This window comes from Hyperolius riggenbachi, chromosome 1 (assembly GCF_040937935.1).
Source record: "Hyperolius riggenbachi isolate aHypRig1 chromosome 1, aHypRig1.pri, whole genome shotgun sequence".
Taxonomy (NCBI): Eukaryota; Metazoa; Chordata; class Amphibia; order Anura; family Hyperoliidae; genus Hyperolius; species Hyperolius riggenbachi.
In genome coordinates, this window is record NC_090646.1 from 95,685,088 (window position 1) to 95,701,284 (window position 16,197).

A 16,197-nucleotide genomic window follows, 5' to 3' on the forward strand; every position below is an offset into this window, starting at 1 on the left:
GGTTTCACGCCTGCCACCTAGTGTCTTCATGTCACTGCACACTGTGCAATCTTTGGTATTTCGATTGTGAATTAGAGAAATGAAATGCTGGCTACCATTTAGACGCTCCTCCACGTCCAATGCACAGGATGCCATTGCTCCTCTCTGCATCTCTGCAAGGAATCTGCAATGCATCTGTCACGTCCTGGTAGCGCTGATCGCGTACTTCCGGTGTCAGCCGGGGGGTACGTCCTGTGTGAGCATGTAGTCTACATGCCGGGCACACTAGGGGAGAGAGATCGGGCATTGTTGGGGGACAGATGCCCCTGCAAACCACCGCTATATTTTTGTCCTGCTCTGCGGGACATACAAGTGCAACGGGAAATTAGCGATGTCCCGCTATGCTGGACATACGAGTGGAAAGGGTTAAAATGGGAAATGCTAAGAAGGATTTTCTCTTTTTTTGACTGTAGAACAATCACTAAAATCAAACCGTGGACAGTGCAATACATCTGTTATGTAAGTAGAGCAAGTATTTATCTACTTATATGTGTTTTTTTCTGAGATAGTATGGCAGCTCCTCTTTACATCCCTTATACTGGAGAAACATGCAGCCCGTCACAGCTCTCTAGATGTGGGACAAGGCACACTGAGGGACATTCAGTCCTATTCTCTAACTCCAAAGTTGTACTTACATGCTGTTATATCAGTTTATTTATTGGCTGTATGAAGTAGTCTCTAAAGGCTCCTCCGATGTCATAAGACTGGAGGTATTCCTGCAGTACTGACTACAGAAATCTCAGCTACCAGACTGCAAAATGTATCACTATTTTATCTCCAAAACAAAAAAAACATGCAGAGGTGTGAAAAAGTATTTATGTTTCCCCTTTTCATGCATAGTTTTAGGCCCGGTTTAAACTTGCATTAAAAAAACGATCCGTTCGTAGATCAGAACGGATCCTAACGGATCCAATGTTAACCTATGGATCCGTTCACACTGGTCTGTTAGAACGGATCCGTTCCACATGATCCGCTGAATGGACCGCAAGATAGCTGCTGCAGCAATTTTTCCGGACCGCTGAGCCCAGAGGAATGGAAACAGAAGCTGAAGTACTGCATTGGTGGCAATGAGAAACCAGAAAGTTTCTTCACACTAGTGAAGAAACGGACTGTTCTAGCCATCAAAGTTCACTTTGGTAAGGGGGGGGGGGGTGCTTGCCACTTAATTGCCAGTGTGAACCGGGCCTTACACTTAATGGTTTTGGTCTTTAAAGAACTTAAGAATATTAGACAAAAGGTACAGGAAAAAAGCCCCACTAGACCCTTTTTTTTCAGACCTGAACTCAGAACTTCCTCTCTGCTCCAAAAGATACGCTACAGCAGAACAACCTTCAAAGAAGAACATTTCTTTGTTACAGCTGATACAAATCCTGCAATAAATCGGCAGTGTGTCTACATCCGGTTTTCATGGAAGTAGACATAGGGTTAACATCCTGTGTTTACAAATTACCTGCTCTACCAAGCAGGGGCGCCTTAAGCCACTGGCACTAAAGGCAGCTGCTTGGAGCGGCATGAAGGGGGGGGGGGGGCGCTGCTGCGGGGGAGACTGATCGGCGCTATTACAATCAGCTGCGGCTGCTCTGATCGTGGTTTATTTACACCACGTGCTCTGCCGCCTGTATCCACGCCCCCCGCCCAGGCCCAGCCAATAGACTTGCAGCCAGGAATTCACTAGAGTCCCACCCACTCCACCTCCTCCTAATCACCTATCCCGCCCCTCTCCTAGCAGCAGCCGCACGATTTGTTTACTGCGTGCGTGCAGAGCCTTTAACTCCGCCCCCCCCCCGCCAGCCAGAAGTTCGGGTCCCTGGGCTTCACGGTGTCTGACCCATTGAAGCTTCCCCTGTGTCCCCGTGTGACGAGCAGGCAGAGGTGAGCTGCAAGGGGGAGACTGGGATCAGCGCAGCAATGCTGGTCAGTTCAGAGGAGAGGAGGACGAGGCAGCTGTGCACTGTGAGCCCAGAGCTGTGTATATCAGCATTGTAACGTGAGCTGAATCATGCTGAATCGATATACACAGCTCTGAGCAGCTCACAGTGCACAGCTGCCTGTCCGGAGACTGACACACATCCCCTGACCCCTGCTCATATCAGCTCTGCTGCTGCCAGGAGATCGTCACTCCTGATAAAAACCCTCGCTGACTTCAGGTACTGGGGGGGGGGAGAGAAGCTATATACAACTGCATACATGCTGACAGTGGGGGAGAAGGGTGGGGGAGATGAACAAGGGCACACAAAGTAAGAGCAATTATATAGGACTTTGCTCTGGGTGCCCATACATCTAGCCATGATAGGCTGATTAACCAAGAGACAGATTTCTCTCTGAACGAATCTGATCAGAGAGAGATCTGTCAGCGGCCCATACACCACCGTCTGATTCCTGATCAATTACATGCTGAAACTGATCAGGAATTGGGCTTGTGACGCAGCATCTCACCGCCTGACGCTATCCCGTAATGTAAATTGTGTCCCCAGGTTCCCAGTGCAGTATAGGTTACCTGGCAGTGTCCGTCTCTGCCTCACATATATGTGCCCTACGTGGTTGCCGGCGTATACGTGCGTGTGCATGTGACATCACCCAGGCACCCACATATACGCTGGTAAGCACCCGGGGCATGTGTATGTGAGGCAGTGCGGAGACTGAGCCATTGGTGGACACAGGTAACGTATACTGCACATTACCATTATTTTTTGGTGAAAGATTGCTGCATTAAGATTATTTTCTGCTGAAACATTGCAGCATTATGATTATTTTATGGTGAAACATTGCTGCATTAATGTACGCCTGACGCCAATATTTATAATATGGTTTCCTCCCTGGTGCTGTGTGACTAGCAAACAGCGTCATCCTCCCACCCCTAGCACTCCCTGCGGCCCCCGTTCTGACATCACATATGGGCAGGGAGGAAGTGGCAGTTCTTCCTCCCTGTGCCCGTGCTCAACTCAGCCCCTTCCACCTGCCGCTTTAGTTCCCGTTATGATCTGCTGCAGACAGCGCGCAGGGGAGCTGCGCTGTGTGCGGTCTTGTGGTGATTGAGGTTGGAAGGATATCCGACCTCAATAATCCCGTCCACACACAGCGCAGCTCCGCGGCTCGCTGCATGCAGTGTTTCATGAGCGGAACTAGAGCGTCAGGTGGAGGGGCTGCATTATGGATGGGCAGAAGGGACATAGAATTGCCTCTTTCTCCCTGTCCATATTTGACGTTCTGCTCAGTCGAAGATTACGACTGAGCGTAATGGGGTCTACAGGGAGCACAGGAGGGGGAGGATGGTGCTGTGTGCTAGTCACACAGCACCAATAACGTAAACGATATTAAAAATATCGGGACCAAGGTCTGGGTCAGGGGTACTTTAAGATTATTTTCATGGGGGGGGGGGAGCCACAGGTTTTCTTGCCTGGAGTGACAAAATGGCTAGGGGCGCCCCTGCTACCAAGGCTGTTGAGATTCCTGATCTGAGAGATCAAATTACTGTTGTGATTAGCCACAGATGAGGGGGAATTAGACAGTTATTATTATTATTATTTATATAGCACCAACATATCACGCAATATGTTTTCCTTCTGTCCTATGCAAGAGTTCAGGTCCACTTTAAAAAAATGTGAGACAAACTTTGATGTTACTACTGGACAGCAATTCCTTCTGGTGTTCCAGAGAGATTCATAGCATTAGAAACAACTTCAACCCTCTCTACATGTACATTTATTTTTTATCAGCTTTTTCTCATTTAGTATGAAACAAGCTGATTGGTGCCCAGCCAGAGGCCCCCCTGCAACATTCCCACTGCAGTTTAATGTGCCTCGCATCCCCCCCTTTCTTAAATAGAGAGGGTGCGGTCCTGTCTGTGGCAAATGCAGAGCGGAGTGTGATACATTACCATCATCCAGCAGAATGACAGGTCCTCACTTTTCTTCCTCACTGTAGCTGCTGTATAGTCTATCTCCCTGCTGCTCCTATCTCTGCAAGTCACGTGACATGCAGACTCAAAAAAGGACAGTTGGGAGCTATGAAGGTAGTTTTTTCATAGGGAGTTGATTTCCTGCAATTTGTCTGTTTCTGGTGGAAATCATTATCAAGGTATATCTGATTTAGGGGTTTGTGTGCTACTTATGGTTAAACTGGACCTAATCTCTTGCACAGGACAGAAGGAAAATGCACCCTGTATTTAGAGAGCCTGTCTCCCCTTCATCTGTGACTAGTCACAAGTTGTAATTTGATCTCTCCCCTGTATCACCTTGACTGCCATGATAGAAAAGCAGATAAGCTTATTTGAATGCACAGTATGTTGACAATATGTCTGCTTCCATGAAAGCGGGAAGTATACACACTGCAGACTTATTGCAAAATTTGTATCAGCTGTAACAAAGACATTTTTTTCTTTAAAGATTATTATGCTGTTGCTTATTTAGAGCAGATAATTTCTGAGTTCAGGTCCACATTAAGTTGGAGAGATTTCTTCCACATCATTATACAGGAAACATTTTTTCAAGGCGTGGGGTACCCCTTTCTATATAAGAGACTGGTTGATGTAGCTTAGTTCATTTGCCAGTACATCGGTAAGCAGTCTGGAAACTGTTCACTAGCTTTTATTCATGTATCAAGTTTGGTCACTAGGGGGCAGTGAAACACCAATAAAAGACAAATGTGGTGCCAGTATGTAATCATGAATAACAGAATTCACTGAATGACTTGCTCTGCAGTGCATTGAACAATCTTACAGTACTATAAGTTCACACAAATGAAAAATGGAGATGCTAAGCAGATTACTAATGACAGTTACTGCTTCATAAACGTGTAATCAGACAGTAATACAACAAAGGTAAACACTTAAAGCTTACTGAAAAGGCAACCCAGGTGAGGTTTGGTGGCCATACACTAGTAGGTGGCCAATTGACGTGCCCAAGAATATCTCCCTCTCTGTCGGGAATCTGATCAGAGATGGATCTTTTCCTGCCACACACTGAAATTAGATTTTTATTAGATGACAGCATGATGTGGAAGGGAGTTTTAGAGAAGTGGGGAAATTCTAGTCTTTTTTGCGCTGTATCGCTTACTGTCGTTTGCATAAATGCTGTGCTTGATCCCTATTTTTCCCGTAGTCTCGTTTATTCCTACATGGAACTTCCAAGATGACCAAAGGGCTTCCGGGATCACCAAAGACGAACGATGGGAAGCACTGCCGGAAATTGCCAAATGCTCTTCTGCTTGTTGGCAGAAAACCATTCGAGCGAGATGCCGGGCCTGTGGGTGGGAGGAGCCTCAGTGTGGCATGAGGGGTACTCTGCTTCCACCTGTGCCAGCTTATCACAGACAGAAGAGGTGAACAGAGAAATAGTGCAGTGCCAGCCACATTCCAGAGCTGCCACACTGCTTCCCTGCTGCTTAATGAAGAAGTGAGCTGTTGCCGCATGGGGATAAAAGAGAACAGTAAGGGCTGAAACCCACTAGCAGCCTTCTCTAAGCGCTATTGTTTTGAAAAATCTCTTGCTAATGCAATGCTGTGAGGGATTTTTATAACATCACATTGCTCAAGTTGGATCACACCCATAGCATTACATTAGCAAGAGCTTTTCAAATTCCAACTGCTTAGTAACGTACTGCTAGTGGCTTCCAGGTCTCATAGTAATTATCATTTTGGCTCTTTTTCACTTTGGAATTTACAGCGGTGGTCCACTTTAAGGAAACAAATCGATAATGCAATTGTTCAGGATCGACTGGACACACCAGCCTCTCTGTTTTCATACAATACGATTGGAATAATATGATCGAAAATACAATAGTTTATTAAAAATTGTACAGTTAATGGGCACGCGTACGTTAAAAAGGGGCGCTGGGAAAAAAGGGCGCCGGGTTTTTAACGATAAGCATGGATAACGTTTAAAAATGTATTGTACTGTATTTCGTTTAAAATTAATGTTTTTTAAAGTTATAAATCATTAAATAATGTGCATTAAATCGGCAATTGTAAAAACGTTAATCTTTCGTTTAAATACTGAAACGTATAATAACGTTTAAAAAAAAAATTACTAAGTAACCCTCCCTGTACCTACCCCTAACCCCTAGACCCCCCTGTTAGTGCCTAAACCTAAGACCCCCCTGTTGGTGCCTAAACCTAAGACCCCCTGTTGGTGCCTAAACCTAAGACCCCCCTGTTGGTGCCTAAACCTAAGACCCCCCTTTTGGTGCCTAAACCTAAGACCCCCTGTTGGTGCCTAAACCTAAGACCCCCCTGTTGGTGCCTAAACCTAAAACCCACCTGTTAGTTTTTTCGTTTAAAAATAATGTTAAAAAAATGTACTGTTTTTCGTTTAAAAATAATGTTTAAAAAAATATTGTACTGTTTTTTGTTTAAAAATAAAATTTAAAAATGTATAAATCATTAAATAATGTGTAATCATGAGAAACAGTAATAAAACATTAAGTCTCCGGGCGCCGCTTTTAAAACGTTATTTTTCTCCGGCGCCCTTTTTTCCTATCGGGCGCCCATTAAACGATATTTATTATAGGAGTGAATGGCGGCGCCCGATTTGTCCACTAGCCTCAGGCGCCCGAATTTACTGTTCCCAATGGGCACCTTTACATTTGCCACACTTGCTCCAGTCAATAAAGGGTTACCTTGGCAGCTAAGCTCTCCTGGGCAAAGCAAAGTGAGGCAGTGAGTCAACACTTTCACACTCTCTTCCATACAAAGAGTAAACAGTAAAAGCAGCCCTCTTTGGAAAAGAGCATCAGGTGTATATGTGTGGAATTCTCTTTGTATGCAGCTGTAGACCTGTGTTCAGGTACATTTTAATGACTGACCCAGAATGACATTGTGAATAAAGTGTTCTGACTCCACTGGCTGCATGTCTGTAAAAACTGGCCAAAAGATAAGCATGGCAGCCAAGCCATTAAGTTATTTTGTAGATTCTGTGATTGCAGCTTTTATGAACTCTCAGCTTTAACAAGCGACTCCTAATGGCATATTCAGAAACTTCTTAATCATCACAGACCTCTTATGCAGAGCAGAACCCGACTCTTGTCCCTTCGCCTTCTCTTTTAGTGCTGCGCTGAAGAATTTCTGCTTACTTTGTAATTTTGCAGGAACCGTAATATCTGAAAAGACAATTTTTTAGAACATAATTTACCTTTATGGAGCAAACCTAATCTGTAATAAGTGCTCATTACATATACTGTCCTGTTCTGCCTCTACCATCCAGTTCACTCAAGAAGTTACGCTGATCTTTGCAATTTGACAATAGCAGTCAGAGCACATACATTACAAGTGGGAAGCTCGAAAGGTGAGCAAAAGAGCAGAGAAAAAAACAACCAACTAAACTACATACTGCAAATTGAACAATTGGTTGTTTTATAAGAATTAAAGTGGCCACACACCATGCACTTTGTACATTTCAACTCAAGAATTACAATCAATTGCTCTGATTGTAACATTTGAAAAATCTGACCAATGTACCACAAATGTGTGTTAAAGAGACACTGTAAGAATAAAAACGTCCCCTGGGGGTACTCACCTCGGGAGGGGGAAGCCTCCGGATCCTAATGAGGCTTCCCCCGTCGTCCTCTGTCCCACGGGGGTCTCGCTGCAGCCCTCTGAACAGCGGCCCGACAGACCGTTCAATATTTACCTTTCCAGGCTCCAGCTGGGGCGCTGTTGCGGCTCTTCTGGCGAAGATAGGTGGAAATAGCCAATCTCCGTCGGGTCCGCTCTACTGCGCAGGAGACTTGCGCCTGTGCAGTAGAGCAGTCCGGCGGAGATTGGCTATTTCCGCGTATCTCCATGGGAAGAGCGGATACTGCGCCCGCGCTGGAGCCAAAAGGTAAATATTTACATCGTCGCCGCTCCAGCAGGATTTTTGCCGCCGCCATGGGACAGAGGAGGACGGGGGAAGCCTCAATAGGATCCGGAGGCTTCCCCCACCCGAGGTGAGTACCCCACAGGGGAGGTTTTTTCCTTACAGATTTTCTTTAAACATAAATACATTAAAGTGAATGGGAACCTGAAAAACAAATGAACCAGATACTTACCTAAGGAGAGGGAATGCTCTGGGTCCTATAGAGCCTTTCCACTCCTCATGTCCCCGTGTTCCAGCACTGGCTCCCCAGTAGCAGTATTCAACCAATTGGTCAAATACTGCCCTCTCTGATGCCGAAGGAGGCTTTGGAAGTCTTCAGGAGCCCGATTGCTCCCCAAGATGGGCAGTTCACGTACCCACACATGCGCAGTATGGAGCCGCCTGTCTTCGGGAGCACTCGGGCTCCTGAAGACTTCCGAAGCCTCCCGCGGCGGAGGATTCAAATGGGAGAGCCAGTGCTTAACAGAGGGGAACGTGAGAGGAGTGAGGAGGCTCTATTGGCCCCAGCAAAAAGAAAGACGGGGGCGCACTGAGCGGTATATTGGATCAAGAGGACCGTGTCCCAGGACAGGTCTCACCTTGTGCAAGATTGGTTTAGCACAGCGTGCCTCACCACGATCAGCCTATGCCCCTCTATGCCGAGCCGGGGACCAAGCTCTCCTCGTTCGTAGGGCGGACGTGACGTCACTTCCCGGGGCACTTCCTATGGAGGTTGCTCTAGGAACTAGAACACGCTCTCTGCTCCTGTTACCGTATCGCAGTCACTGATCCAATATACCGCTCAGTGCGCCCCGTCTTTCTTTTTGTATTCGCAGTGGTCTTTGGGGAGCGGCCGAGCATTACTACTGGTGGCCTGATCGCACCTGGGGATGACCCACTACCCCACTTGTATCTATAGGCCCCAGAGCCTTCCCTCTCTGTAGTATCTGGTTGATTATTTTTTTTAAGATTCCCATTAGCTTTAAGAAAATTGACAATCTACTCTACACCATTTATTTGAATGGGCTGCTCGGTAATCGCAGGTCGTTAACTTTTGCAAAAAGATTCCCCTTTCATTGAGCTGATAGTCGCTGGACCATCCCAACAACATATACAGCTCCCTGAGCACAGTAGTAAAACCATACCTCCCAACTTTTCGAGATGAGAAACTGGGACACTTAAGCCACACCCACTGACACACCCCCAACCACACCCCTGACACACCCCTAGTCAAAAAAAAAAATATATATATAGATATATATCTCTGACTGGTGGGGAGAAGGGTGAGGGTGCCCATGGCCCTGGGGGTGGAGGTGAAAAAAGGATTGAGGCGCCAGCCGGCGGCTTTGGTGTGTGGGATGCGGGTCTGGGATAATAGTGTCCCCCCCTCCCTCCGAATGTGCCCCCCAGTGTCCCCCTGTATGGAGAGATACGAGTGCAGCAGAGCGGGCAGTCTTACCATTCCTCGTCGCGTATGGGCATCTCGTCTTCTCCGCTTCCTGCTTCCTGTGACGTCACAGGACGTAGATGGAAGCAAGAGATGCCCGGTACGCGAGGAAGATGGTAAGACTGCCGCTCTGCTGCGCTCATATCTCTGCATACAGGGGGACACTGGGGGGCACATTCGGAGGGAGGGGGGGACATTCTTATCCCAGACCCGCATCCCACACACCAAAGCCGCCGGCTGGCGCCTCGATCCTTTTTTTACCTTCGCTGCCTGCCGGCCTGCCGGGACGCAAGGGGGGCTATCCCGGGACAGCGGGACCCCTCCCCCAACCCGTGACCGTCCTGGCGAAAACGGGACGGTTGGGGCCCCTGGTAAAACCGTCATCTGCTTTCCTGAAGAGATAATAGACATCATAGCTGTCCTCTGCTGTGCCTGCCTGAAACTGGAGAGGAAACTTCAGCCACTATGATGTTTCTGCATCTCTTCAGGAAAGCTGATGACAGGTACTATTGTGCTTGTGGGAGCTGTATATGTCGTTGGGATGGTCCAATGACTATCAGCTGAATGAAAGGGGAATCTTTTCATGCATCAAAAGGATGATTAATTGCTCTTTCACGGCAGGCAATAAAGCGCCCCAGAAGTCCCATCGGTAACAGTGTCCCATACAGAATGTCATGTAATCTAAACAGCAGGAGCAAATTTTTAAACTCTTCCTACTACTTTCTTTCTGTTATGTATCAGTAATTTTTGGTTTAATTTTTTTATACATTTTGCAATAGTGGTCCTTTGGTTTTATGCTTTTTTTAAGGCTTTAGGGCGCATTTCCACTAACCAGATGATTTCTGCATCCGGCTTTACACATCGCTTCTCCCCACAGTGGTCTTCCCGTATAACGTCGAAGTCTGGATTTGGCTATTCACTACGCAGCAGGGGAATTGGATACATGGTACAGGAATCTGCATGCAATCCATATTTCTCCCCACAGCGCATCCTATCGCTCCACAATGGCACAACCGCATTCAGCAGAAACTACTCCGTTGATATGCATTGGTTGCGGAGCCATTGTGGAAAATTTTGTTATGAATTTGCGTGTAGTAGAAATGGCCCTTACACCATAGATGAAATTTGAGTGTAATCCCACTTTATATGTTTAATATGTAGTAAACAGAGGAGCCAAAAGAATAAAATAGAGTAAAATTGTTAAAAATTGCTTGGAAGGTAGTGATGGACTAACCTCCTAAAAGCAGACACATAAACTGTCAATTTCGACAGAGGTTCCTAGTGCATCCCTGACCATTCACTGTTTTATACTCCTTTTTTATTGCCTGAAGAAGCAGGATCATACCTGTGAAACACGTTGCAACACTTTGTGGAGTATTTAATAACTTAATGTCATTTCGAAATTGACAGTTTATGTGTCTGCTTTTAGAAGGTAAGTCCACCGCTACCTTCCAAGCAATTTTTAACAATTTTAGTATATTTAATTCTTTTGGCACCTCTGTTTAATACATACAATACTTGTGCCTACCCCTGTTGGAGGGGTGATATACCCCTTTTTTCCTATCTACAGAGAGCGACATCTTAATCCTGAGTTGGACAGGTCTAATCTCCTCACCTGCATATACAGTGGTGGCCTATGAGGTAACCCTGGTTTGTGAGTATCCTCTTTCTTACTCTCTAAAATACATCAATTACCAGTGTGTACTACACTATATTGGGCTCTCGTGTCCCCCCCCCCCCCTTTTTTTTTGCACTTTATATGTTATTATATAACAAGTGAGCAGATCCCTGGCAGATCAGAGGGTAGCTACATGGTTACCTCTTGACAAGCTTGTGGTTTAACCATTGGTGTGATTTTAAAGGGAACCTGAGATAGGGGATTATAAAGAAAATCTACATACCTGGGGTTTCCTCAAGCCTCCTCCAGCCTGATTGCTCCCATACCATCCTCTTCTGCTTCTCCATTCGCCCACAGTAGTCCCTGGAAAGCCCTCCGGTCTGGGGACTACTGAACATGAACAGCCGCACGATCCTGCCGTATTCACGTCACCAGGAGTGTTCTGCACTTGCGCAGTACTACTGTGCAGGCGCAGAACGCTCCTGGCGATGGGAGCAAGACAGTGGAGTGCATCTGTGCAGACTAGAGGATTTTCCGGGGCCAGCTGTGGGTGAACAGAGAGACAGAAGATGGTGTGGGAGCGATCAGGCCATAGGGGGCTGAAGGAAGCCCCAGGTATGTATATTTTCTTTATAATCGCCCATCTCAGGTAAACTTTAACCTTCTATTTTTCATTCCTGGGTAATAATTGACCATACTTATTCAGTAATAACAAGAACCTACCTCTCAGAGCCTTTAACTGTTTACTCTTTTCTTTTTCATGGTCCTTTAATAACTGCTCGATGTTCTGATAGTAGCTCTGGGCTAGCATGCTTGCACTATTGCTTGTGACGTAAACACTCTCTACCGCGGCCTCCAGCAGGCGCTCCTGTCATCCAATAAGGTTAAATACATTAAGTACAGAAAAACCAACTCATATTCTACAAGAGACCTTACTGAATCTGAGCAAAGAATTCCCTTCACATTCTGACAACAGGCAGGAAACCTGATTTCATTCTGTCTATGAACAATCTTACCATCTGGACTCCATCCGATTATGCACATTTACCATCTAGAGCAGGCTGAGAGCCTAAAACACAACATGGGAATCTGTCTGACATCTGTAGTCACTTGTATGTATTTACAGTAATGTCACAGATTTGAGTGTGACAATACAAGTCAATGAAGTCAGGGAAAATACACTCTTCTTAGGTGCACTGGGGCACTGCACATTGTAACCGAGCATCTGTGGGATGTGTTGGAAAAACACGTCTGATCCATGGGAACACCAATTCGCAACTTACAGGGCTTAAAGTGTACCCGAGGTGATATGTGACATGATGAGATAAACGTGTATATACAGTGACAAACATAATAATAGGCTGTTCCATTTTTTTTCTCTTTCTGCCTGAAAGAGTTAACCTTCAGCTATGCCTTTCAGAGCCTAGTTGGATTATAGGGTTACCTTCACTGATAAAGGATTACAGCCATACAACTTTTTTCCTGCAGAGAACAACTTCTGACTGCAGGGGACAGATACAAACAGTTAAAGTGTACCCAAGCCAAAGCTTGGGTACAAAACTAGATACTTGCCTAAAGATAGGGAAGCCTCAGGATCCTATTGAGGCTTCTCCCGTTGCTCTGATGTCCCTCGTTACTGAGCACGGCCCCCTGGAAGATTAGCAATTACACCGAGGCCGCACAGCTCCTGTTCTTGTAGAGTGGCCGCACAGTAGCCGGGTGAGTCTGTCCATGCAGTAACCTGGATCCACGGGCTCCGTGCTACTGTGCATGCGCGGCAGAGCTTGCGTGTCTACTGCGTGGCCCCGATGTGGAGAAGGGCTGCGCTCAGCAAGGGATTGCGCCTAATGCTGAAAACACACGATACAGTTTCCCATCCGATCGTAAGGAATCAGACAATTATTTCCGTCATGTCCAATCTGTTCGATAATGGGATCGATTTTCCAAAGTAATCACAGGAAAATCAATCCCTTTATCGATCGGGAGCAGTCTGGACATGTACACAGGATGCAACTTCCTCTCAGATTACCTGTTGATGGGATAGGAAATTACATTGTGTGTACCCAACATTACACAGGCTATTGTCATTTTATTGCGGTCGGTGTCAGATGGTGAGATTTAACTCTCAGAATCAGACTAATGCTGCGTACACACTTGCGATAACGATCGTTCGTAAACACCAATTAACGATCGCTCGTCCGACAATTGCATAAAGTTCTTTGCGTCGCGATCAGAAGCGATCGTTAAGGAGAGCGAGGAAAGTGCAATCATTGCACGAGCGAATTTTCCAACAAGTTGGATCCTATCGCGCGATCATCGCTGTTAAAGAAAGGTGTGTACAGCAATCGTGCGAGAACGATCGTTACAGAATGTAGTGCGCAACTGCGCATAGAGCTGGAACCTACGTATTTCCGGTGTATTGTGTTTGGCAACGATCGTTCTGTGAGAATTTTGAAAAAAAAAAAAAAAAAAAAGCATTAATCTTGCTGTTAATCCAAATGTTTTGTAAAACACATTAATTACGTCAAAGCCGTGTGCGCATGCAACCATTCTTCACTGATCGTTCGTTTCTGCAATAACAATCGCTGCGCTACGTTCTCAGTTGCCTAATTTGCATTTACTGCTCTGCTCGACCAACTATCGTTCGTCACGGAACTATTGTTCCTAACGAACGATCGTTATCGCAGGTGTGTACGTACCATTAGTGATAGGCATCATTAAGACTGGGAAAGAACACACTTTTTTCCAGTTGTAGCACACTTTTTCAACACATTTAAAAGATTTGCTGACTTCATTACCTAGGCATTAGTAATGTAATAGCAATGGAAAAAGGAAAGAATTTCAGATTCTCCAGGAAGTCATGACTGATTACTCTTAAAGTGAACGGAGCACTATTTGTAGCACCCAGGGCATCTCAATATCAAATTAAATATGCATGCCAACAATGTGGCTCATTAATAAAAAAACTTAAATTGTATCTCTTCTTTTCAAATGTAAAAGTTTAGCAGAGGGTTTTATTAGCTGCTTCCGAGTCCTGCCCGACCGCAGAAGTTTCAGGCAGATAAGAACTAATGTAATTATTTTATTGCACGCATTAGAAGAGAGCAAAAAAAAAAAAAAGAAAAAATGCAGAGAGTTGGGTAGATAAAACACGGTGCTTTAAAGTGTTTACAGAAGTCACAGATGCTCTCTTTACACCTTCCCTTGGATAACTAATGGGCAGCTAGAAGGGAAGCATGGCAGCTTTTATAACTATTAGAATCCAGGAAAAAAAAAGTGATGCTTGGTTCCCTTTAACATACTGATAAGCAGTTTGGGCTTAAAAAACAAACAACTGACTATGCAAATTCTTGTTCTTCCCGATTAGAATTTACTTATAACACAAATATTTAGCTCATCACTGATGAGAAGAGAATGGGTGTAGGTGATCAATATGAATGTCCGGCAATACCTTAAACTCGCTGTTCTCTTCAATCATGCTCTTTGCGGCTTCTTGCTGAGCGTGGTGTATCAGTGTCTGGCCAATGGCGCGCTCCATGTGCTGACGGATCCCGTGATTGGCTTCTGTCAGGTCTAGCAGAAGCTGTTGCTGAAAGTCGCTGCGTGCCTGCCAGGTCTCCTCCTCCAGCTTGCCTTCCTCCTCTGAGATATGACATTCCTATTCAAGTAATAACATAGTTGATATGTCTGTTCCATCAGCAGTCTGGTTGTTGGGGTAGAATACTGAAGGAGAACTGACTTCCACAAAACAGTGACCTAATAAAGGTGTCCATACATCTAACAATACTATGGCCTCAACGACCATCTGATAATTTTATCAAATTAGATGAATGATTGAAGATTTATGATTAACTTTGGGCAAAAATTGGTCGAATGCATCAATCAGATGTGCTGAAAATATCTTGGTTGAAATTGCTTGATTAGGTGTGTGGCAGTAACGGGTTCGATAATGCGACGACCAATGAAATCGACAGGCCCCCCTGCCACTGTCCTCCAAGTGTAAAATGTCCTCCCCCGTGCCTGTGCAGTGTAAAACATCACTTGTTCCGTTGTCATGACCTCATTTGCCATCAACCCCTTGTGGCACCAGGCCCACGCGCCACATGAGGGTGATGCGAGTAACTCTAAAGTATACCTGAACCTAAGATGTCTGTACGATGTCTGTTACTCCTCTCAGCCTCCCCAAATACTCCTCTTCCCTCTCACCTCGATCTCCGTAATAATTTCTTAAAAAATTGGCTTAAGTCAAATCTTCAGACAAGAGGAGGTGGGCTTAATGAGCTGTTCATTCCTATCACCCTCTAATTTCCATCTCTTCCATGCCCTATAGAAGGCAACATTAGAGCAAGCCTGACTCTTCCTATCCGAAAATCTGACTTTAGCTAAAAGTAAAATTATTAAGGAATGATTTATGGAGATCTTTAGGAAATGAGGAGAGGAACGGACAATGCACAGAGTTGTGTGGGTCCAGCATGAAGCTACCTCTGTGCTTACCTTAGCTTTCCGTCGGGTCAGGTTTACGTGGTGGAATTAATGGTTCTGGATGTCTATCATTAAACGGATCTGAGGACAGTTTTCATAAAATATATTAATCACAACTCCCCCTGAAGGAGGTTTATAAATGGTTTGGGCCATTGGGGGAGTGGCAAGCACTACTTACCATTGGGGAGCTGCTCCCCAGCGCCCACTCTGTATGTGCTCCGCCATTTCTCCAGCCAAAGAAGCTGAAGGAGTTGGAAGTAAAGATGGCCCAGGAGCTTCCAGGTAGAGATGGCCCAGCCTTGGAGAACTCATGGAGAAGCACATGATCAGTTTGATCAGCTGATAGATTTGTAAGCCTCTGCTGTGATGACTTCCTGGTTTGACACATGATCATGACCAGCAAATCAGAGCCTTACAAATCTATCAGCTGATCAAACTGATCATGTGCTTCTCTACGAGTTCTCCAAAGCTGGGTCATCTCTAGTTGGAAGCTCCTGCGCCGGTAATGTATGTCACTGGCCGCCGCCATGCATGCTGGGAGATGTAGTCCATCAATCTGAGTACATTCAGGATGCATTGCGGCAGCAAGGGAGGCATGCTATCGCCAACTATGGCTTTGGAACGAGAATATGACACAGTACATACAGATGGGAGCGACCCCCAAAGGTAAGTAATGCTTGCCAACCCCCCAATGGCCCACACCATTTACTAACCCCCTTTATGGGGGGGAGATTAATTTTTCGTATATTATAAAAAACATGTTAAGATCCCTTTAAAGT

The 16,197-nt window shown here is 45.6% G+C and overlaps 1 protein-coding gene across 2 annotated transcripts in view; it reads right to left on the minus strand.

The window, feature by feature from the left end:
- Window positions 1–16,197, minus strand: part of EVC (EvC ciliary complex subunit 1) — a 142,937-nt gene that overhangs the window by 13,109 nt on the left and 113,631 nt on the right. For both annotated transcript variants that reach the window (XM_068277257.1, XM_068277247.1), the window contains 3 exons: window positions 14,388–14,594; window positions 11,660–11,804; window positions 7,032–7,134 (listed from right to left, as the gene is read on the minus strand). In XM_068277257.1, coding sequence (XP_068133358.1) covers window positions 7,032–7,134; window positions 11,660–11,804; window positions 14,388–14,594 — 455 coding nt within the window. The remainder of the gene's footprint in view (window positions 1–7,031; window positions 7,135–11,659; window positions 11,805–14,387; window positions 14,595–16,197) is intronic.